The sequence below is a fragment of the Neoarius graeffei genome, chromosome 2 (genome assembly GCF_027579695.1).
Source record: "Neoarius graeffei isolate fNeoGra1 chromosome 2, fNeoGra1.pri, whole genome shotgun sequence".
In the NCBI taxonomy this organism is placed as follows: domain Eukaryota; kingdom Metazoa; phylum Chordata; class Actinopteri; order Siluriformes; family Ariidae; genus Neoarius; species Neoarius graeffei.
Window position 1 is genome coordinate 39,565,812 of NC_083570.1, and position 22,890 is coordinate 39,588,701.

At 42.5% G+C, this 22,890-nt stretch overlaps 1 protein-coding gene and 1 long non-coding RNA gene across 2 annotated transcripts in view; one reads left to right on the forward strand and one right to left on the reverse strand.

The window, feature by feature from the left end:
• Positions 1-1,529: 1,529 nt before the first annotated feature.
• LOC132872623 (uncharacterized) lies at positions 1,530-21,556 on the reverse strand. Its single transcript, XR_009651462.1, has 3 exons — positions 21,485-21,556; positions 20,806-21,046; positions 1,530-1,657 (listed from the first exon to the last, which is right to left on the reverse strand). It is a non-coding gene; the product is annotated as an uncharacterized LOC132872623 (long non-coding RNA).
• The window catches only part of aig1 (androgen-induced 1 (H. sapiens)), a 70,530-nt gene continuing 49,235 nt past the window's right edge, over positions 1,596-22,890 (forward strand). The window contains exons 1-2 of the mRNA XM_060907560.1: positions 1,596-1,736; positions 20,902-21,057. Of these exons, the coding sequence (XP_060763543.1) occupies positions 1,596-1,736; positions 20,902-21,057 (297 nt within the window). The remainder of the gene's footprint in view (positions 1,737-20,901; positions 21,058-22,890) is intronic.

The following is a 22,890-nucleotide window of genomic DNA, read 5'->3' on the forward strand; positions in this document are numbered from 1 at the left end:
TGTCCTTCACTTAAAAACTGGTACAGGAACCAGTTTGAATCAATTTGAATTTTGGACCCTTGTGACAAAAACTTTGTACCCTGATTGTAAAACAACCCATAATTTCAGAGCATTTTTTAAGGATAGCAGACTACGGATGAGAGGCGCCGCATATGAGTTGGTCTCCACTAGGAGACCAACTGGTCTGGGCAATACAATCACAGGCCCCAGAGCCCATGCGGCTGCACCGCTGCGGCATATTCTGTGATGCAAAATGGTTCACCAATCACCATACAAACACACTACAGTGACTACACAGCTATCAAGAGCAATTACCAAGCACAAATGTTATGTCAAAGACACTCAAAGTTACACAGTAATGACATCGGATTCTGACATCAGCCATCTCAGTAACCAAATTTTAGTTTTGTTTTTCTTCACCAACATGATCTCATCTCATCTCATTATCTCTAGCCGCTTTATCCTGTTCTACAGGGTTGCAGGCAAGCTGGAGCCTATCCCAGCTGACTACGGGCGAAAGACGGGGTCATCACAGGGCTGACACACAGACACAGAAAACCATTCACACTCACGGTCAATTTAGAGTCACCAGTTAACCTAACCTGCATGTCTTTGGACTGTGGGAGAAACCAGAGCACCCGGAGGAAACCCACGCGGACACGGGGAGAACATGCAAACTCCACACAGAAAGGCCCTCGACGGCCACGGGGCTCGAACCCAGAACCTTCTTGCTGTGAGGTGACAGCGCTAACCACTACACCACCGTGCCGCCCATACCAACATGATCTTGTGTGTATATCTTATAACATAGATCTTCGTTTTCCTTGTTAAATGTATACTTACATGGTACTTGGTTAATTAATTGCAACTGATTGAACCAAGGGCGGCACGGTGGTGTAGTGGTTAGCGCTGTCGCCTCACAGCAAGAAGGTCCTGGGTACAAGCCCCGTGGCCGGCGAGGGCCTTTCTGTGTGGAGTTTGCATGTTCTCCCCGTGTCCGCGTGGGTTTCCTCCGGGTGCTCCGGTTTCCCCCACAGTCCAAAGACATGCAGGTTAGGTTAACTGGTGACTCTAAATTGACCGTAGGTGTGAATGTGAGTGTGAATGGTTGTCTGTGTCTATGTGTCAGCCCTGTGATGACCTGGCGACTTGTCCAGGGTGTACCCCGCCTCTCGCCCGTAGTCAGCTGGGATAGGCTCCAGCTTGCCTGCGACCCTGTAGAACAGGATAAAGCGGCTACAGATAATGAGATGAGATGAGATGAGATGATTGAACCAAATGATAAGACATAACTTGGTTTAAAATTTGGTCTCCCAGTGAAGCTGGTTTGGCATTGACTAGGAGACCAAATCTGGCCAGTAACTATGTTAAAAAATGCTCTGCATAATTTTATCTACAGGTACAATCAGTTCCATGATTTGGACGGAAACCTCGGCAAATCTCGCGTGTTCACGTAGCGTGGCAGCTTCAGCTGTTACTATAGCAACAACCTCCGTCCTCCCTCCTCCAGCATCCCTTCCTCCGTCCTTCCCGACACAGCAGCGGTAGGTAGCAGCATCCTCGGGTCCGCGCGTCCAGCACAACGGGACATAAACATGGCTCTCATTCCTTCCCAGATCCTCAGAGTAGCTATCCTCCTGTCGTATTTCTCCATCATCTGCAATTACAAAGCCATAGACATGCCCGCGCATCAGACATACGGAGGTAGCTGGAAGTTTCTGACGTTCATAGATTTGGTAAGTGTTCCTCCAAAGCCAGAGGATGTTTATTTATTCCTCACGTAGATAAAGTGATGGATGGCAGAACCCTGAGCGGAATAAACCGGCCTTGGGCTGGGGATCAGTGCATCACGACTCCTCCATCTGAGCTGAGCAACACCGGCCATCATAAACCTCATCACAGACACAGGGCTTGCGTTTCATAAAATACTCAACATTCGCGATCAGGACATTTGCATAATATAAGGGCTTTGTGTTAGTCTTATATTAAATGCAATAAATATACTAGGTCGTGTCAGGTAGCAGTCTGCGCATGCGTAAACTTAGCCTGGCGTTTTGTCAAGCAAGCTCATGACTCATGTTTTCCACATAAACGGCTTCTTTCTTTTCTTTTTTTAAGTAATACAATGAGTTTAATAGAAATGGAAGGTCATAAAGTTGTGTTTTATATGCTTGGAGAGAAATCTAGTGAATATGTTCACTTTTCAGACCTTACTCAGCTTGAAAACAAATAATTGAGATTTAAAATAAAAACACCTCCTAATTTCCATATTTGTCTTGTAGTGGTTAGCGCTGTTGCCTCACAGCAAGAAGGTCCGGGTTCGAGCCCAGCAGCCGGCGAGGGCCTTTCTGTGCGGAGTTTGCATGTTCTCCCCGTGTCCGCGTGGGTTTCCTCCGGGTGCTCCGGTTTCCCCCACAGTCCAAAGACATGCAGGTTAGGTTAACTGGTGACTCTAAATTGACCGTAGGTGTGAATGTGAGTGTGAATGGTTTTCTGTGTCTATGTGTCAGCCCTGTGATGACCCCGTCTTTCGCCCGTAGTCAGCTGGGATAGGCTCCAGCTTGCCTGCGACCCTGTAGAACAGGATAAAGCGGCTAGAGAAAATGAGATGAGATATATCAAGAAGGTCCTGGGTTCGAGCCCAGCATCCGGCGAGGGCCTGTCTGTGTGGGTTTCCTCCGGGTGCTCCGGTTTCCCCCACAGTCCAAAGACATGCAGGTTAGGTTAACTGGTGACTCTAAATTGACCGTAGGTGTGAATGTGAGTGTGAATGGTTGTTTGTGTCTATGTGTCAGCCCTGTGATAACCTGGCGACTCTCGCCCATAGTCAGCTGGGATAGGCTCCAGCTTGCCTGCGACCCTGTAGAACAGGATAAGCAGCTGCAGATAATGGATGGATGGGTGGCACAGTGGTGTAGTGGTTAGCACCATCGCCTCACAGCAAGAAGGTCCGGGTTCGAGCCCAGCAGCCGGCGAGGGTCTTTCTGTGTGGAGTTTGCATGTTGTCTGCGTGGGTTTCCTCTGGGTGCTCCGGTTTCAGATAATGGATGTGTATACAGTGTATATATATATATGATTGCTCCATCTTCACAGATGATAGCCATCTCGTTGCGCTCCATCCATCCTGGGATGTAATCACAGATGAAAACTTCAGTAACAAGACATCTGTACATCATTGGATTACAGTGATAAATACTTGTACAACACGAGTGCCACTCTGTAAGTATCAGTGATCAAAACCTATTGACAAGTTGTAGCTAGATGACTAGCAATCACTTCAACTGCAGGTTTTCCTGCGTTTCCTTTCACAAGGTAGAATCCATCTTCATACCAAGTGTACCCGATCATTCCAATCCATCCATCTCATTCAGGCACTGCCCAGGGAATATACTGTCCCTTACTCAGTCCCTGAAGTAACTTTCAGTTTGAAAAAGGTGCATGACGAGAAGGTAATTACAAAGGAATTAGGTGACCAGAGCCGTGAAGATTAGTCACCCATAAATATGTCACCGGCCCCTTTAATAAGCTCCACCTGACGTGCTAGCAAATTCTTTTCAAACTCAAAATCATATTGGGTAGCTAACATTACTCGAAAAGAAAGATTTCTACATTCTGTTTATTTGGCAAGATTATGCTAAAACATATTTCTGAAAGGACTTCAGATAAGTTAACGTTATTCATGTTAGCGTAACTCCATTTTTACATGCTAACTAACAGTGTCCAAGTTAACTAGCTATGTGTTAACGTTAGTCATGGACAAGGCTGTGGCAACTTGGTGGGCAAATCCATAGAAAGTCATTTGACTGACCAGACTGCATAGCTACTGCAACGTTATCACTAGCTCTAAAAGCACAGACAACTTCATTGCAAGCTTTCTCTTGGAATAAAATGTTTACATACCTCAATATGCTTCTGCAGGTCGGACGGCAAGTTTTTGAAGGCCATGATGTGGTTCGTTTTTGGCAAACAAAGCAAACATTTAAAACTAAATGAATCTTTAATCCTTTCAGAAAACTGAAACATGGGTTCTAGGTATGGCCATGGATGCGTGCATTCGCCAGAAGAACCACCTCCTTCCATTCTGCCATCAACTGATCGTGTTAAAATAATGCTGCTGAGAAATCACTGATCTTGATTTTATCCAGTCGATGGACGTGACGTGACCCTAGTGATTACTGATAGTCGGTCTCAGTGTCACCTGCGAAAAACCAATCACGTTTTAGAAAAGAAAAGAAAAAACATTCACTTTCAAAGCCACTTCATAGTAACGACTAACGAGGACCTTGATAGAAATGTAGTGGAGTGAAAAGTACGATATTTGCCTTTCAAATGTAGTGAAGTTAAAATAATAAATTTCCAAAAAAAAATACTCAAGTAAAGTACAGATACTCAAAGAATATACTTAAGTACAGTACTGAAGTAAATGTACTTCATTACTGTCCACCTCTGCACTTGTGGTGAATTGTTTTGAGAAATTTGCGTACCTCATGTTTGTGAATGTGTTGATATAATAAAAAGAAAATCACATGTTAACTTGAAGATATGACATTTATCTTCTCGTGTTGAACAACTTGTATTTTTCATACGAAATACATTGCATATCTGAGTGACATATTTAAATAATATTGGCTGGCTTTTTTTTGTGGTATATCAGATATATTCCATTCAGCTAGCATGATACTGAAAGAGTCAAAGGCAAGTAGCTGAATGTAATATATCTGATAGACCACGAAAAAAAAGCCATTATTATTATTATTATTATACATACATATTCGATGGAACAATTTATAGATTTGTTGACAGATTGTTACAGTCGCTTGGTAGCGTGGAAGTTTTATGCGTAATACGTATATTATGGCATTTTCAATTTATTGTAACAGTTTACTGCAGGCGCCGCAGGCTAACAAAGAAATGCTTTTCCACGTGCATAGCAGAAAAGCTCCTCATTGAATATTTGCATCAGCTCCGATGTGTGACGTCATGTTGTCTTGACAACTATGCAATATTGTAAACCATATTCAACGCTCATTCTCCATTGGGTAGAGTGACGTAATACGGCATAGGATAAACGATATGATAACAATATTGCATGCTATCAAACCAAATGAACGAAACCTGCTAGAAGAGAATAGAACACGTTTTAATTCCATCGAAAATGTGTCCTGTATGTATAATAATTCACATTCTACATTCTAGTGTATGTATAACAATTTCCGATATTTCACTCCGATGATGTCACTCCCAGTGTTTTCCTGCTGACTGGACGCACGTTGTCAAAATGGCGAACCGATTCAAAATTGAAATTCTTTTCATTAACTTGTGTATTTTTTTGTTTGAGTCCATATCATGTAAAGAACATTACACAGTGGTGCGAAGATCTGAAGTTTATCTTCTCATCTTGAAAAATATATCACTCATTTGCTTTGCTCACTCGTGAATACTCTCCACTCGAAGATAAACTTCATATCTTCACGCAACCATGTAAACACACACACACACACACACACACACACACACACACACACACACACACACACACACACTATCCTAATGCTATGTTATTTTTTTTTTAGAGCTATGAAAGTTATAGAAACATATTTTAGAGATATCTTTTTCTTTAGCATGTGGACTTTTTTGTTGTAAAACACCAATTACTGACCAAAATTTAATAAACCTATGTAGACTAAGGAGACATTCAGAGGTTCAGACTGGCCACCGGGACATCAGATACTGCAAAATGCAGAAAAATACCTGACATTTTTAAAGTAATGTCAAGTGCATGTCAATCTGATCTGCACCAGAGGTGGCCAGTAACGAAGTACATTTACTTGAGTACTGTAATTAAGTACACTTTTTGAGTATCTGTACTTTACTTGAGTATTTTTTTTAAACTTATGACTTTAACTGCACTACATTTGAAAGGCAAATATCATACTTTTCACTCCACTACATTTCTATCAAGGTCCTCGTTACTATGAAGCAGCTTTTAAAACGGATGTTTTTTTCTTTTCTTTTCTAAAACGTGATTGGTTTTTCGCAGGTGACACTGAGACAGTCTATCAGTAATCACTAGGGTCACATCTCGTCCATCGACTGGATAAAATCAAGATCAGTGATTTCTCAGCAGCGTTATTTAACACGATCAGTTGATGGCAGAATGGAAGGAGGTGGTTCTTCTGGCGAATGCACGCACCCATGGCTATAGCTAGAACCCATGTTTCAGTTTTCTGAAAGGATTAAAGATTCGTTTCATTTTAAATGTTTGCTTTGTTTGCCGAAAATGAGCTACATCACGGCCTACAAAAACTCGCCGTCCAACCTGCGGAAGTATATTGAGATATGTAAACATTTTATTCCAAGAGAAAGCTTGCAATGAAGTCATCTGTGCTTTTAGAGCTAGCGATAACGTTGCAATAGCTATGCAGTCTGGTCAGTCAAATGACTTTCTATAGATTTGCCCACCAAGTTGCCACAGCCTTGTCCACGGCTAACGTTAACACATAGCTAGTTAACTTGGATACTGTTAGTTAGCATGTAAAAACGGAGTTACGCTAACATGAATAACGTTAACTTATCTGAAGTCCTTTCAGAAATATGTTTTAGCATAATCTTGCCAAATAAACAGAATGTAGAAATCTTTCTTTTCGAGTAATGTTAGCTACCCATTATGATTTTGAGTTTGAAAAGAGTTTGCTAGCATGTCAGATGGAGCTTCACTGACTAGCTAGCTTAACGTTAAATCTCCATGATTCCACAGCATGCGTTCATTTTGTGAATTCACATTTCTGTATTTGTTAATGGCATTAGGTTTTGTAAGCGTTGTGGCAATAATACAATGATGTGTTGACAGAAAATGCACTTTTAATACTTAAGTATTTTTAAAAGCAAATACTTTAGTACTTTAACTTAAGTAAAAATTTGAATGTACAACTTTCACTTGTATCGGAGTAACATTTGACCAGTGGGATCTGTACTTTGACTTAAATAATGAAGTTGGGTACTTTGTCTACCTTTGATCTGCACACACAATCAACATCACTATCTAGCAAGTAAAACTGCAAATTTTAAAATTGTAAATTGTAAATTCTTTTTTAATAATCTGGATTTTCTTGACTATTAAACGCTTTTGAATATAAGGTTGGAGTTTGCGATTTGAACAGTTCATGACAACAATCGCAATGCCAGCATTTTATTCCTTATGTATTGTTCAAAGTAGTGTTTAAAACGCACCTCTCAGCTTGAAAATGTTTTATCCAGAAATGCTATCAAGAAACAAGTTCACCCTACACTAGACTGCAATCAATGCAACGAATATTCCTTTGGTTTTGAGTCATGTACATTACACAGATAGTAAAATGTTCAAATGTTACAATCGTTCTATTTTATAAATCTGGGCTTTAAAAAATGTAGTGGACAAGACTTGGGTCACAGAAATTTTTAATGTCCATTTGGGGTCGTTGGCAAGGAAATAATTTTGGGAACTCCTGGCATGAGGCTATCTAGCTAGTAGCTATTAAGTTAACAGAAACTGAAAGTAATAGCAAACCTGGATAGTCAGTGATGTAGCAGTTAGCTAGCTGTTACAGGCCTGCACTTCTTTATCAATCAAAAACAGGGAGTGAAATTACAGTAGCTACATGGCAGACAGAAAGGAAAATGAAACTTGTGTTTTTCTTTTGAAATACACTCACCAACCTAATTATTGCTTCATTCTGGATAAAACTGTATTTCCAGAGAAGCTTTTCTGCTCACAGCTGTTGTTTAAAAAAAAAGGTTACTTGAGTTACTCAAGTCTTCCAGTAAGCTTGAATCAGTCTGTCCATTATCCTTTGACATAACCAAGGTGTTTCCACTCACAGCTGCTGCTCACTGGTTGTTTTGTTTTTCACACCATTCTTTGTCAGCTCTTAAGGCTGAAATCCATCAAATTCCTAGGAAATCAGCAATTTCTGAAATACTCAAACCACCCTGTGTGGCACCAACAACTATGGTCAGAGTCACTTGGTCACTTTTTGGGAGTATGACCCAGTGACTGTATAATGATTTACAAATCATGGACACCCTATATTTTGTTGAAAATAGTAGACAACACATCAAATGTTGAAACTTTCCAAAAAGCTGAGACAGAGACAGGTTTACCCCGTGTTGCATCACCTCTACTTTTAACAACACCCTGTAAATGTTTGAGAACTGAGGAGACCAGTTACTGGAGTTTTGAAAGAAAAATGTTGTCCCATTCTTGCCTGATATACAATTTCAGTTGCTCAGGAGTTTGGGGTCTTCTTTGTCATATTTTGTGCTTCATAATATGCCAAATATTTTAAATGGGAGACAGGTCTGGACTGCAGGCAGGCCAGTTTAGCACCCAGACTCTTTTACTACAGAGCTTCCTTCCTTCCTTCCTTCCTTCCTTCCTTCCTTCCTTCCTTCCTTCCTTCCTTCCTTAGCGCCCATTATGCCGACTGGCATGGAGGGCAGTAATGAAAATCCTCCACTCCTGCCTGTTCTGGGCCAGCATCTGGATGGTACCCCACATGTGCTGCCAGGTCTTCATCTCTCCCTCAACTGTTCTGCACCAAGTCTTCTTCGGCCTGCCTCGTTTCCTTTTGCCTTCGGGTGTCCAGTGTAGAGCTGTTCTTGCAATGTCATCCTATTCTCTTCTGAGGACATATCCGATCCACTTCCATCTCCTTCTCACAAGTATGGTACCCATGCTTTCTTGTTTGCATTTACATGCAGTTCCTCGTTCGAAAACTTGTTTGGCCATAATATTCTCAGGATTCTTCGTAAGCTCTTTCTGTGGAAGATAGATAATTTGTTGAAGTCATCCTCTGTCCTTCTCCAGCATTCTGATGCATAAAGAAGGGTGGAAAGGATGCAACTCTGATATAATTAATATATACTTACTACACTACACAGCCCTGTAGTTTTAATATGTGCAGAAAATGGTTTGGCATTGTCTTACTGAAAAAAGCAAGCCCTTTTCTTAAAAAGACATAATCTGGATGGCAGCATGTTGCTCCAAAACCTGTATATATCATTCAGAATTAATGGTCTTCCCAGGTGTGCAAGCTACCTATGTCATGTGCAGTAATGCCCCTCAATACCACCGTAGATGCTGGCTTTTGAACTGTGTGCTAATAACAAGCCGGATGGTTCCTCTCCTCTTTAGTCCAGAGGACATGGTGTCCATGATTTCTAAAAAGAATTTCAAATTTCAGTTCTTCAGACCGGGGCGGCACGGTGGTGTAGTGGTTAGCGCTGTCGCCTCACAGCAAGAAGGTCCGGATTTGAGCCCCGTGGCCGGCGAGGGCCTTCTGTGTGGAGTTTGCATGTTCTCCCCGTGTCCGCGTGGGTTTCCTCTGGGTGCTCTGGTTTCCCCCAAAGACATGCAGGTTAGGTTAATTGGTGACTCTAAATTGACCGTAGGTGTGAATGTGAATGGTTGTCTGTGTGTCAGCCCTGTGATGACCTGGCGACTTGTCCAGGGTGTACCCCGCCTTTCGCCTGTAGTCAGCTAGGATAGGCTCCAGCTTGCCTGCGACCCTGTAGAACAGGATAAAGCGGCTACAGATAATGAGATGAGATGAATTCTTCAGACCACCAGACAGTTTTACACTTCACCTCAGTCTATTGTAAATTATTTTATGTTCCATTGCATTTAATGTTTTAACTTGCTTTTGTGGATGCAGTGATGAACTGTGTTCACAAATTATGGTTTTCTGAAGTGTTCCTGAACCCAAACAGTGATTTTCACTACAGGACACATGTCTGCTTTTAATGCAGTGTCGCCTGAGAGCCTGAAGATCACAAGCATTCAGTGTGTTTTCAGCCTTGTCTCTTGAATTTGTAACACGCAAATTGAAACACAGTGTAAGTGTGTTAAAAGGAAGTTTTGTCTGAGCATCAGCGGCTTGTGATCATAGATTTTGGTATCGCAGGACGGCATTAATAGCAACATAGCCTCAAACAAAATTAAATTGAGAGGGTATCACACTTATGCTGTGGGTGAATGTTTAGTGTATCCCCATTATAGGCAGTTGAGAGTTGACAACGTGCAATCATCCAACATACAGTCTAATCTGGAGACAGTTCTTTTTTTCTCACAATATTTCACACTTATTTCTGATGTACGCATATTATCCACTCCATAATCCCATGCTCTGTCTCCCAATCTTTGCAAGATACTGTGCAATTTAAAAATGGTTCTGTACATCATGGACACTCTGTCTGCACTTACATGTGGCCATTTTAGGGAAATGCATTATTTTCAACAATCTGGCAACACTGTTATTAACTGTCCTGTCCACTCCTCGTCCTCCACTAAAATATTCATAGAGCGAGTATGAGGCAGGAAAAATCAGGCAGATATGTATTTTTGGGGACTTCAAAATGGGCAGTTCCCATTTTGACCACTAAGTGTGATAATAACTTTATAGATACTAGATGCCCTGATTTACAGTACATCCATCCAGCCAGTCAGCCATTATCTATACCACTTATTTCAGGGTCACAGGGGAAGCTGGAGTCAATCCCAGCTGACTTTGGGCAAGAGGTGGGGTACACCCTGGTCAGATCGCCAATCTATCACAGGGCTAACACAGAGACAATCAACACAGAGATGAACAACCATTCACACTCACATTCAGACCTATGAATAATTTAGCATAGCCAGTTGACCTAATCCACATGTCTTTGGACCTGGAGGAAACCCACAGGGGCATGTGGAGAACATGCAAACTCCACACTGTAAGGCCCCAGTGGATTTGAGGTTCAAATCTAGAACCATCTTATTGTAAGGTAACAGTGCTAACCACTGCACCACCATGCCACCCCCAGATTTACATTCAGGGCTTCATCAACTTGTACCACTCTGCCGTGCAAAGGCAAACTACAGTATCTGCATATTGTGTCGGTGGCAAAAGACAGTCCAATAGTGAATAAGTGATGCTATTGGACCATCTTTTGCAATCGACACAATATGCAGATGCTGCAGTTTGCCTTTGCATGGCCAGCATTATTGAGTGGATGCCAGTATGCCAGTATGCTCATTCATTGGGTTACTGTCCATGTATATGGTAAAATGCTGAGCACAGTATAGGTAATCCCTAATTTTTCACAGCCCTCAGAAAGCCCTCCTAAACACCAAGAGTTTTGCACTGCACAAATAATAGTTGCACACAGCTGGTGTTGTTGTCCTTGACCCATATCTAATGACTCTTTGCTTACCATCTTGGTACCAATCGACAGTGGCTCGGAGGTTCTGGGTGGATGCATCTGTGCATAGTGTGAAGGGAAAAGGGCATCAGGATATGCTTCTTGATGTCCCTGACTGCAGTTTGCAGGTACTTTGGAAAGTAGTTTTGGGCCTTTCATCTTTTCATCATTCCTGAATGAAGGACCAATAGTTGCCTGATTCTCTCTTGGAAGAGATCACACTTTTCGGGCATCAGCTTCACACCATGATGCTGGAGGGCTTGGAGAACTTTGTAAATTCTTTTCACATGATCACTGAAGATCTTGATATGACAAAGGACACCATTCAGTTATGGGAGACAACATTCATCCCACAGGGAATCCAGCATCTCTTCCATACACCATTCGAATAGTACAGGAGAATTTGAAAGGCCAAACAGAATACAGGCCCATTCATAAAGTCCCCTTGGCAGGTGTGTCAAAAAATGAGGACACAGGAGGCAGGCTTTGGAGAGTACAACTTGCTTTTTTCTTTTATGGTTTCTCTTTCTTTCCCAGGCACTTTTCAGCAGTTCATTAAGTGACGGACACTACACACAGTTCTGCTCTTTGGCAGCTCAGCTTGTTCTACATATTCTTTGGTTTCTCTCTCTCTCTCTCTCTCTCTCCCCAACACAAACATTGAGCAATTGAGCAAAAGCAACCACATTAATGACACAGAGGTGCACGGTTATTCCTGGACTTATTCACACCTCCTCCTGGACTCTACACTCCATTCACAAACAGTGCTCCACCACGCCTCTGTTGCTGCATCCCCATGGAGTTATGAAGGCGGTAAGATGTATGGAGCCTTTGGCAATAAAGCCATGGTGATAGGCTTTTCCTTGGTCAAGGGCACTGAACCAAGATAAACACAAAGATTGTATATCAATTCTTGTATTGCAAGCAACAGATGTCAACTGGGGATGGTTTTCTGATTTAACAGACAATAATCTATGCACAGGTGGTGTAGTGGTTAGCACTGTTGCCTCACAGCAAGAAGGACCTGGGTTCGAGCCCAGCGGCCAACGTGGCTCTGATTTCCCCCAAAGACATGCAGGTTAGGCTAATTGGTGGCTCTAAATTGACTGTGAATGGTTGTTTGTCTCTATGTGTCAGCCCTGTGATGACCTGACAACTTGTCCAGGGTGTACCCTGCCTCTTGCCCATAGTCAGCTGGGATAGGCTCCAGCTTGCCTGTGACCCTATACAGGATAAGTGGCTACAGATGATGGATAATCTATGCACAAGCAAAGGATCTTATCTCACTTTTGGAACAATGGTTTAGGAGCTGATGAGTATGCTTTCTGTACAGGGATATCATTTTTGAGGGAAATCAACATCTGTATCATATGTTATTACTGTCTCAGATGAAGGCCATTGATTAATCATAAAACATTTTCTTCACTTTTGCATGCTGCTCATCACTGATTTGGGTGAGATCAACACAACACAACAATGCACAAGTAGCTTGAAACCTGAATTTCCAGCATGCTATATCTTTTCCAGTGTCATAACCAAGCTCAAAAAGCACAACAGTGGCTGATGAGTCCATATTGGATGGGACCTGATACTTGATCCAAACTACTTGCCCTGCTGGGATGATTGTTTAACAAGATCCAGTTCTTAGGCCTCCCTGCTATATGGTGGGTCTGTTTGACTTGGATGAATTTCACCAGCAAGTTTAGTTCTTCTGCTTGACTTTTTATCACCTCCTGCAGCATATTAAACCCCAGGAGTAGTCAGTGAAGTGGAATACTACTAATGAGAAAATGATGTTTGAGTCACTTAGACAGCCTGTTGCCCTGTGTGAGGGTGGAGGTATAGTTGCTTTTTAACCACACGTTCGTGTAGACAACCAGCTGTGTTGTGAACACAATTGTTCACATAGAGTACCAGTCAAAAGTTTAGACACACCCTCAAATTCAGTGGTTTTCTTTATTTTTATTACTTAAAAGACACTTCATGTCTTAAAGTAATGATGGATGTCGTTTCTCTTTACTTAGTTGAGCGGTTCTTGACATAATATGGATTACTACAGTTATGGAATAGGGCTATTTACTGTATTTTATTATTTACTGTTTACTATTTGGTGATGTCAAACCCATTAAGAAGGCAAGAAATTGTGCTAATTAACTTTTGATGAGGCACACCTGTTAATTGAAAAGCATTCCAGGTGACTACCTCATGAAGCTGGTTAAGATAATGCCAATAGTGTACAGCACAAAGCATCATCAAGGCTACTTTGAAGAATATAAAATATGAAGCATATTTTGTTTTGTTTTTTTAAACACATTTTTTGTTTACCGCATAATGTTATTTCATAGTTTTGATGTCTTCAGTATTGCTCTACAATGTAGAAAATAGTCACAATACAGAAAACCTATGAATGAGTAGGGGTGTACAAACTTTTCACTGGTACTGTTCTTGCTTATGTACTACATGTGTTACTGGAGGATTCCATGAGAGGGTACACCAGAGAACTCAGACTGTATAGAACTTCATATAGAGTGGTTTTGTTTGATATATACTGATCCTATTATGTCATATCCCCTTCCTGCCCCGAAGCTGCTCCTACTGTTAATGTGCGTATTGCATCTTACAGATGTGCAGCATTAATTTCTGAGAACGTGTACAACTGACACACTAAACAGATGCAGGATAGGCAAGGCAACCATCATGCACACAAGAATACAAAGTTAAAAGCAGCTATCTCGAAGCCCTTACCGTACCACAGCAGAATCAGTGGCTGCAGTCAGAACGGTTCCTAGACTCTTGTGCAGCTGTAACTTCAAGCTAGATACAATGCACATGGCTGAACCAATCTCCTGACATGAATTGCATTTAAAGCTAGACAGCCTTTCAATTTCATAACATCGGTGAAATTTAGTTCCCTCTGAAATTTAGTCACTGTGATTTATGTTTATTTCTGCAATATCTAAAAAAAAAAAACAGGCCATTCTGTGGCTGGGAAGTTATTTAATTTGAGGGGATTCCCTAGCAAATAATGTGCATGAAATCGCTCGCTTCACACAGTCAAGCAGACAGAGGAAGTCCGTGTGCGCATGCGCAGGTTTAACTTCTTCTTCTTTTGGGTTTTACGGCAGCTGGCATCCACAGTGTTGCATTACTGCCATCTACAGGTTTTCCTTGACCGCGCGCTGACAGTTCCATCATTCTGTTGCTAAACGAACAGCTGATCACACTGAGGTGCTCGCTGAGCGCCGATATTTATTAGTTTGGTCCTGCGTTTCCTTTCCTTCGCAACATAACATCTTTTCTTCTCGCTTTCCGTTACTGTAGTTGGTCTTTCACATTTAATTCGCATCGTCTATTTTCCTCTCCTGTTTCAAATTTGTATCCCACAATGCCTTGCGTGAACAGGGAAAGCCCACCACGTGATTCTTGACGTAGTATCTTGAATTGGGTCATGGTCAAGCAAGAAAAAATAGCGCAGAATTTAGGGCCACGTGGCCCTAAATTCATGAATTGTTCTATTTTAAAAAAAAGAATAAAATTGGAAGTCTGTGATTCGAATTCAGTAGCTTTCTGTCCACTAAACAAAAATAATTGGGTGTCGGGGAAAATTATTTTTATGACCTAAACTTGAAAAATCTGAAAGGCAGTCTACCTTTAAAATTTATAGATAATTTTGAAATTTTGAATCCAACAGAGGGACCCTCATAACCTTGAGAAAGACGATTCATATCGGGAAGTGAGCCAAAACTGGACCATAATACTGAAACAGCCTAATTACTTGTTATTGAAGATGTAATTATGTTGTAATTTCCAACAACAGCTTTGCAACAAAGAACTAATGTTGGTAATTTGTGGTGTCTGAAGAAAATGTTTCCTATCAATTTATATTTTTTAAACATATTAAATCTATTAATTTAGAAATCCAGAAGACTGGTCCTTAAAACAGAGCTGTCAGTAGGTTTGAAGGCTACATGACAGGTTTTAGAATTCAAACATTAGTTGTAATCACCAGTTCCCAGTTAGTGTTAGTACTCAATAACAGTCTAGAACAGTACATAGGTATCTCTCATGACCTCATTTGTAAATCAAATGACTTCACAGGGGATCTGCACCCCTAGTTTAGGGCTACATCCACACGACAACGGCAACGAGATGTTATTTAAAAAAATATCGCGTCCACATGGGCAACGATCAGTAAAATATCAGGTCCATATGGCAACGCAACGCTTGCTGAAAACGATGCAATACACATGCCACACCTCTAGGGGCGCTGTAAGACGGTCCCTTCGAAGACACCAGAACAATAGAAGAAGTAAGGACGCATGCGCATAAACTATTATGTGCGAGACTTCATATTAGCCACAAAGTCAGAAAAATCTGTTCGTAAAATTACATTATAATGACCAAATACAATGAAAAGTATTTTTCCAGTCTCACCCGTGAAAGGTAATCCCATGTGATCTCGTTTGGACGGTAAACCTGTTGGTACAGTTAAACGCAGCACATGAATGAGGCATCTTTATTCTCCGCTTTGACCCATCCAATATGGCGGCGAGGATGACGTATGATTCTACGCGGAAGGCGGCGTCTTTAATGGTCCGGAATAAATTGAATGCTACACGTTGATGGATTCATTTGTTCTTCTACGCCCTTTTTGAGGAATGTATTGTAGGACTTAAACCAACATCTGAAGAGGTGAGATCGCTCTTTTTTTCCCTATTTTTGCTGGCGGGATTGACTCTGCTCTAAGGGCTATTCTCTCTCTCTCTCTCTCTCTCTCTCTCTCTCTCTCTTTGCACCATTACACAATAAATGTTCACAGTGAAAATATTTTGTAAGCGCGTTTCATGAACCAAGTTATAGGATTTGTTGACAACTCGCATCGAGTTCGTTACACTTCTACCCGGCGTGAAGCACTCACAGTCATGTGGTTGTGACGTCATCGTAAACAAATCCGTTCTACTCATCCAGACGACTTCGCAACGGCAACGTTGCCAGATCTTTCCACTCTGGAACCCGTTCTCAAAAGATTGCGTTTTGGGGCACCCAAAACGCCGGTGCCGTGTGGACGCCAGGCCTAAACGATAAACAATTGTATCGGATTCACCTGAATCCATTGCCGTGTGGACAGGGCCTAGGAACCCTTGCTTCCTGAGCACCACTAAGAGTGTCACATTTGGACTCTTTTGGCAACATAGAGCTCATGTCTACATATGCCTGATTTTCCATATTGAATGTGAGCTGTGGGGAGTTTCAATAAAGTTTATCCTCAGTAGAAAACAGTATCAGAAATGTATGCTTTTCTTATACTCTGTGCAGAACAATAACAGAACCCTGAACAATTCTCATCAACAGAGATCAGTATTAACATTTTGGATTTGGCCACCTGGATCACTTGGGTTGAATGAACAGAGGACAGGTGAGATGTGGTGGAGTGCTTTTATAGCCCACCCACCTGGCATAGAAACATCATAAACAGTATATTAGTATACCTCCCTGAAGAAGAACATTGTATCCATTGTCACTGAGAATGATCCAGTAACTACCCAGCAGCTGGGTTACTCAAATGCGGTCTGGTATTAATCCAATGATCAGACAGAAAAATACTGCAGCATTTGTGCAGCAGTTCAGACAAATCTGTGCTTGTTTTACTGAAATAAATCTGGTAAGAGCCCTGTGATGACCTGGCGACTTGTCGAGGGTGTACCCCGCCTTTTGCCTGTAGTCAGCTGGGATAGGCTCCAGCTTGCCTGCGACCCTGTAGAACAGGATAAAGCGGCTAGAGATAATGAGATGAGAGAGAAATCTGGTAAGAACACTTGTTGAGGTACACTCATCTTCAGTCAGTGGTTGGACTGCATATGGTAGCTTTTAGTGGCTTTCTTGATGCCATTTGAGAAATGAATCCATCCATCCATTATCTGTAGCCGCTTATCCTGTTCTACAGGGTTGCAGGCACCCTGGACAAGTTGCCAGGTCATCACAGGGCTGACACAGAGACAAACAACCATTCACACTCACATTCACACCGACGGTCAATTTAGAGCCACCAATTAACCTAACCTGCGTGTCTTTGGACTTTAAGGGAAACCTGAACACCTGGAGGAAACCCACACAGACACGGGGAGAACATGCAAACTCCACACAGAAAGGCCCTCGCTGGCCGTTGGGCTCGAACCCAGGACCTTCTTGCTGTGAGGCGACAGTGCTAACCACTACACCTAAGCAACCCTAAGGAGAGTCGTTGAGGTCACATGGGTCATTGACACTCTCAGGCTACATCCACACGACAACGGCAACGAGATGTTATTAAAAAATATATCGCATCCAAATGGGCAACAATCAGTAAAATATCAGGTCCATATGGCAACGCAACGCTTGCTGAAAACGATGCAATACACATGCCACACCTCTAGGGGCACTGTAAGACGGTCCCTTCGGAGACACCAGAACAATAGAAGAAGTAAGGACGCATGCGCATAAACTATTATGCGCGAGACTTCATATTAGCCACAAAGTCAGAAAAATCTGTTCGTAAAATTACATTATAATGACCAAATACAATGAAAAGTATTTTTCCAGTCTCACCTGTGAAAGGTAATCCCATGTGATCTCGTTTGGACGGCAAACCTGTTGGTACAGTTAAACGCAGCTAATCTTTATTCTCCGCTTTGACCTCTCCAAAATGGCGGCGAGGATGACATGATTCTACGCGGAAGGCGGCGTCTTTAATGGTCCGGAATAAATTGAATGATACACGTTGATGGATTAATTTGTTGTTTCTCACCTGTGAAAGGTAATCCCATATGATCTCGTTTGGACGGTAAACCTGTTGGTACAGTTAAATGCAGCACATGAATCTTTATTCTCCGCTTTGACCTATGGCGACGAGGATGACGTATGATTCTACGCGGAAGGCGGCGTCTTTAATGGTCCAGAATAAATTGAATGATACACGTTGATGGATTAATTTCTTCTACGCCCTTTTTGAGGAATGTATTGTAGGACTTAAACCCACATCTGAAGAGGTGAGATCGCTCCTTTTTTTTTCCCTATTTTTGCTGGCGGGATTGACTCTGCCCTAAGGGCAGAGTCTCTCTCTCTCTCACTTTACACCATTACACAATAAATATTCACAGTGAAAATATTTTGTAAGCACGTTTCATGAACCAAGTTATAGGATTTGTTGACAACTCGCATCGAGTTCGTTACACTTCTACCCGGTGTGAAGTACTCACAGTCATGTGGTTGTGACGTCATCGTAAACAAATCCGTTCTACTCATCCAGACAACTTCACAACGGCAACGTTGCCAGATCTTTCCACTCTGGAACCCGTTCTCAAAAAGATTGCGTTTTGGGCACCCAAAACGCCGGTGCTGTGTGGACGCCAGGCCTAAACGATAAGCAATTGTATCGGAGTCACCTGAATCCGTTGCCGTGTGGACAGGGCCTCAGTCATCCTGTAAGTGTTAGGGTCAGTGGAGGCCAGGTGTGAATGGTGTTAACAGCCTAGAGGGTCATTAGGGTCATTAGTGATGGTTGTTCCAGGTTGACAAAGATGGCTTCTTTTACTGAACAGAGGAGGTGGTCTGAGACACCACTTGTCAGCCACCTACAATACAGTCCTTGGCACACTTCCCAGAAAATTTAATACACATCCACATCAAGACTCAGCTGACTTCAATGACTCACATGATGGCAGAGAGAGCCAACGACTCACAACCCTCTAGGCTGCTAACACCATTCACACCTGGCCTCCAGTGACCCTAACACCTACAGGATGACTGAGAGTGTCAAAGACCTATGTGATCTCAATGACTCTCCTTAGGTTTGTTTTTGGTCCACTAGAGGATAAATACCTGGAACTCCCCACTAGTCAGACAGAACTGAAGAAGCTTTTCAGATGAGAGGTGAAACAACTTCAAGAATTTCAAGCAAATCCAATTGCCTTTGTTAGTACCCATGGTTTACGATGACCTGGATGACTGAGAACCTTCACAGACATAAGGTTCTGGGTTCAAACCTTGCAGCTGACTGGGGCCTTTCTCTGTGGAGCTTGCATGTTCTCCCAGTGCCTGTGTGGGTTTCCCCTGGGTGGGTTTCATCCCACAGTCCAAAGACATGCTGATTAAGGCCAAGTTTACATTAGACCGTATCTGTCTCGTTTTCTTCGCGGATGCACTGTCTGTTTACATTAAAACGCCTGGAAACGCCGGGAAACGGGAATCCGCCAGGGTCCACGTATTCAATCCAGATCGTGTCTGGTCCGGTGCTGTGTAAACATTGAGAATACGCGGATATGCTGTGCTGAGCTCTAGCTGGCGTCGTCATTGGACAACGTCACTGTGACATCCACCTTCCTGATTTGCTGGCGTTGGTCATGTGACGCGACTGCTGAAAAACGGCGCGGACTTCCGCCTTGTATCACCTTTCATTAAAGAATATAAAAGTATGAAAATACTGCAAATACTGATGCAAATACTGCCCATTGTGTAGTTATGATTGTCTTTAGGCTTGCCATCCTTCTACTTGCAAGTGGTAAGTGACGCGCATGCCCGATATGCACTGGGATTACACACACAGCGGCTCAGTCCCGAATCACTGCTCGTGCGCTTCACTCGCGCGCTCTGTGAGCTGCGCAGGGCCGGAGTGCGCACCCTCCAGAGGGCACTCGCTGTTCAGGGCGGAGTGATTTGGAGCGCAGGATGCCTGCGGAGCCGAGCGTATCCGTGTATTGGCGTTGCTGTGTGCACGCAAATCGTGTATTGGCGTTGCTGTGTGCACGCTAATCGTTTTAAAAACGTTAATCTGATGATCCGCTGATACGGTCTAATGTAAACCCCACCTAAGTCAAATGGCTACTCTAAATTGCGCATAGGTGTGAATATGAGTATGCGTTAGCCCTCTGATAGATTGGCAACCTGCCTAAGGAGAACCCTGCGTCTCACCTGAAGTCAGCTGGGATTGGTTCCAATTTCCCCCGCGGTCCTGGTGGATAAGGGGTATAGATAATGGATGGATGGATGAATATTGTGTAGATTCTGCTGAGAGAAAACGAGAGAGAGAGAGACGAGGAAATAGAGCGTATTGTCTGTAGCAGTGTGTCACTTTTTATTTCCTTCTTTCCTTCTGGAAAGATATTGAGGAATAAAATATTTAACACTTAATTAATCAGAAGAAAAGGCAGATTTTTTTTCAATTTCTTTGTATCAAATGAGTAAAGTACTTTCCTCTTAAATTAATGCTGTGGTAATATTCTGGTGCTGATTTCACTGCTGAGAAACATACTGTATTAGGCTTTACAGAGGACAGTAATTTATAAAGACAGTGTACATCCATTCATCTATCCATCCATTATTTATACTGCTTATCCATCACAGTCCTGGGGAAGCTGGAGCCAATCCCAGCTGACCTTGGGGCAAGAGACAGGGATACACCCTGGGCAGGTCGCCAATGTCTAATGAATATCATATGAATTGGTATTTCTCAAATGTATTAAACAGGCATTAAAGCATCACACCTGAAACGTCTCCATACAGAGAGAAAAGCAAATCAGTGAAGGGTCATTCAAGATCATCGTGCTGACTTACAGTAGATGCTGTTTTCGACAAATAAGTCAACTGAAGTGGACAGAACAAAGTTGGCATCTGTATTAGCATTAGCATTCTCTGTCTCCATTTCTCCAGGTCATCCAGGCTGTGTTTTTCGGAGTGTGTGTCCTGACAGACCTTTCTAGCCTCTTGATGAAGGGCACAGCCAGTGTTGAACAAGAGAGGCAACTCCGGAAGCTAATTGGTCTACGGGACTGGATGATGGCTGTGCTAGCCTTCCCTGTAGGAGTAGTAAGTACCATACTTTCATTCATGTTCATGTCACTCATACACCAGTCAACGTAGATACACTGATTGGATCAAAAGTGGTGTTGGTTTGGTTTACTGATAACATGTATATGGTGTTCAAACAATATGAGAGTGTGGCCAATCTAAGGACATGGAACAGTGTTAGCAAGCATGCTTATTAATAGAATGTGCGATCGAGGTCTTGTTATTTCCAAACACACAAAGCTACAAACCTGGGAATTTTACTTTGAATGAAATCAATGTCTGTGAGTCACCAATCATACTAGTGGGAACATGCATCCTATTCCTGCTCCCAAAGCTTCAAAATTCTAATTGAATTGCAAGCAGAGTGTAGCCTGTGAGTGAGCGATAGCAAAGCACAAGAATGTGTCACTGCTGAGCAAGTGCAGAATTATGGGAGTATACTCACATGTGGAAGCTTCTGTTCAGGCTCGATTCATTGCTGCATGCTTGCTAATAATTTAGTGCGCTCACAAATCACAACACCTTCGGCTCTTAAGTGATCAAGAATTGTTGGGCATGCTCAGTGTAGTGCTTCATGGTCCTGCCAAGAGCTGATTACTGGCTACTAAGAGCAAAAAAAAAAAAAAATCTGGTCTGTGTTTAAAACTTGCCAGAAGACTATTCCAGAGAGATAAGGGACAACTCAACATTATGGTTCAAACTCCAAACCAGGGATTTCACATATAATTATATGTGATATTTCACATATGCCGCGTGGGTTTCCTCTGGGTGCTCTGGTTTCCCCCACAGTCCAAAGACATGCAGGTTAGGTTAACTGGTGACTCTAAATTGACCATAGGTGTGAATGTGAGTGTGAATGGTTGTCTGTGTCTATGTGTCAGCCCTGTGATGACCTGGCGACTTGTCCAGGGTGTACCCCGCCTTTCGCCCGTAGTCAGCTGGGATAGGCTCCAGCTTGCCTGCAACCCTGTAGAAGGATAAAGCGGCTAGAGATAATGAGATGAGATTTCACATATGCTTTAGGCCTTAAGTGGTGATCAGAAATGATTGAAGGAGAGATGGTGAGGAGAATTCTCATGCCTGCAATCCACGTCTGGCTAGAGGCATAGTGTCAACTGTTGAAAAACTTGTCATGACAGGCTCCATGATTGAAAGAGGCTGGGCTTCTTCAAAGGACTTGCAGTCGTGTGAAATATGCCAGCACTGGCAATTGCCAAACCAAAAAACATCAGAAAAAAGGTGGGGAGAAGAAACATCGGGTATGTTATCTGGCCGCAATGCAAGAAGTACTCTCTCTTCTCATAATGCCTATACAGATCCATGGAAGTAGCAGTGATGCCATACTGGACCCTGGAAGCACAAACACAATCACTTGCAAGAGCTTATGGAAGTAGAGGAAATGAGTTTTTGCAATGCTGAAAATGGTGGATGGGCAGGAGAGCAAAGCTTTTGAAAACATTCCCTTGGCATTAAAGCTCCATGACGCATCTTACAAAATGGATGTGTGTGTTTTAAAGTCCGTATATGCCAGTATTGCTTGGATTAGACTTTCTGGTCACCAACAAAATGACCTTTCAGTCATACTTGGGGAAGTACACCATGCCAAACAGTAAGACCTATCAATTCCATTCAAAATTTAGAACCACACTAAATTGGGCCAGTATGAAGGGCACACTGAATTTCTACATGGCCAGGATAAGGAACAAACCCCAGACTGACAGTCTGGCCATATCCACTCAGCCAGAGTTTGTTTCTGCAGCAGTGGTCAGCATTCTGGACTCAGAAGTTGGAATCCATTGGGGATGTACAGCACAGCATGGTCACCACTGATATAATGCTGGTGAGGAGAAA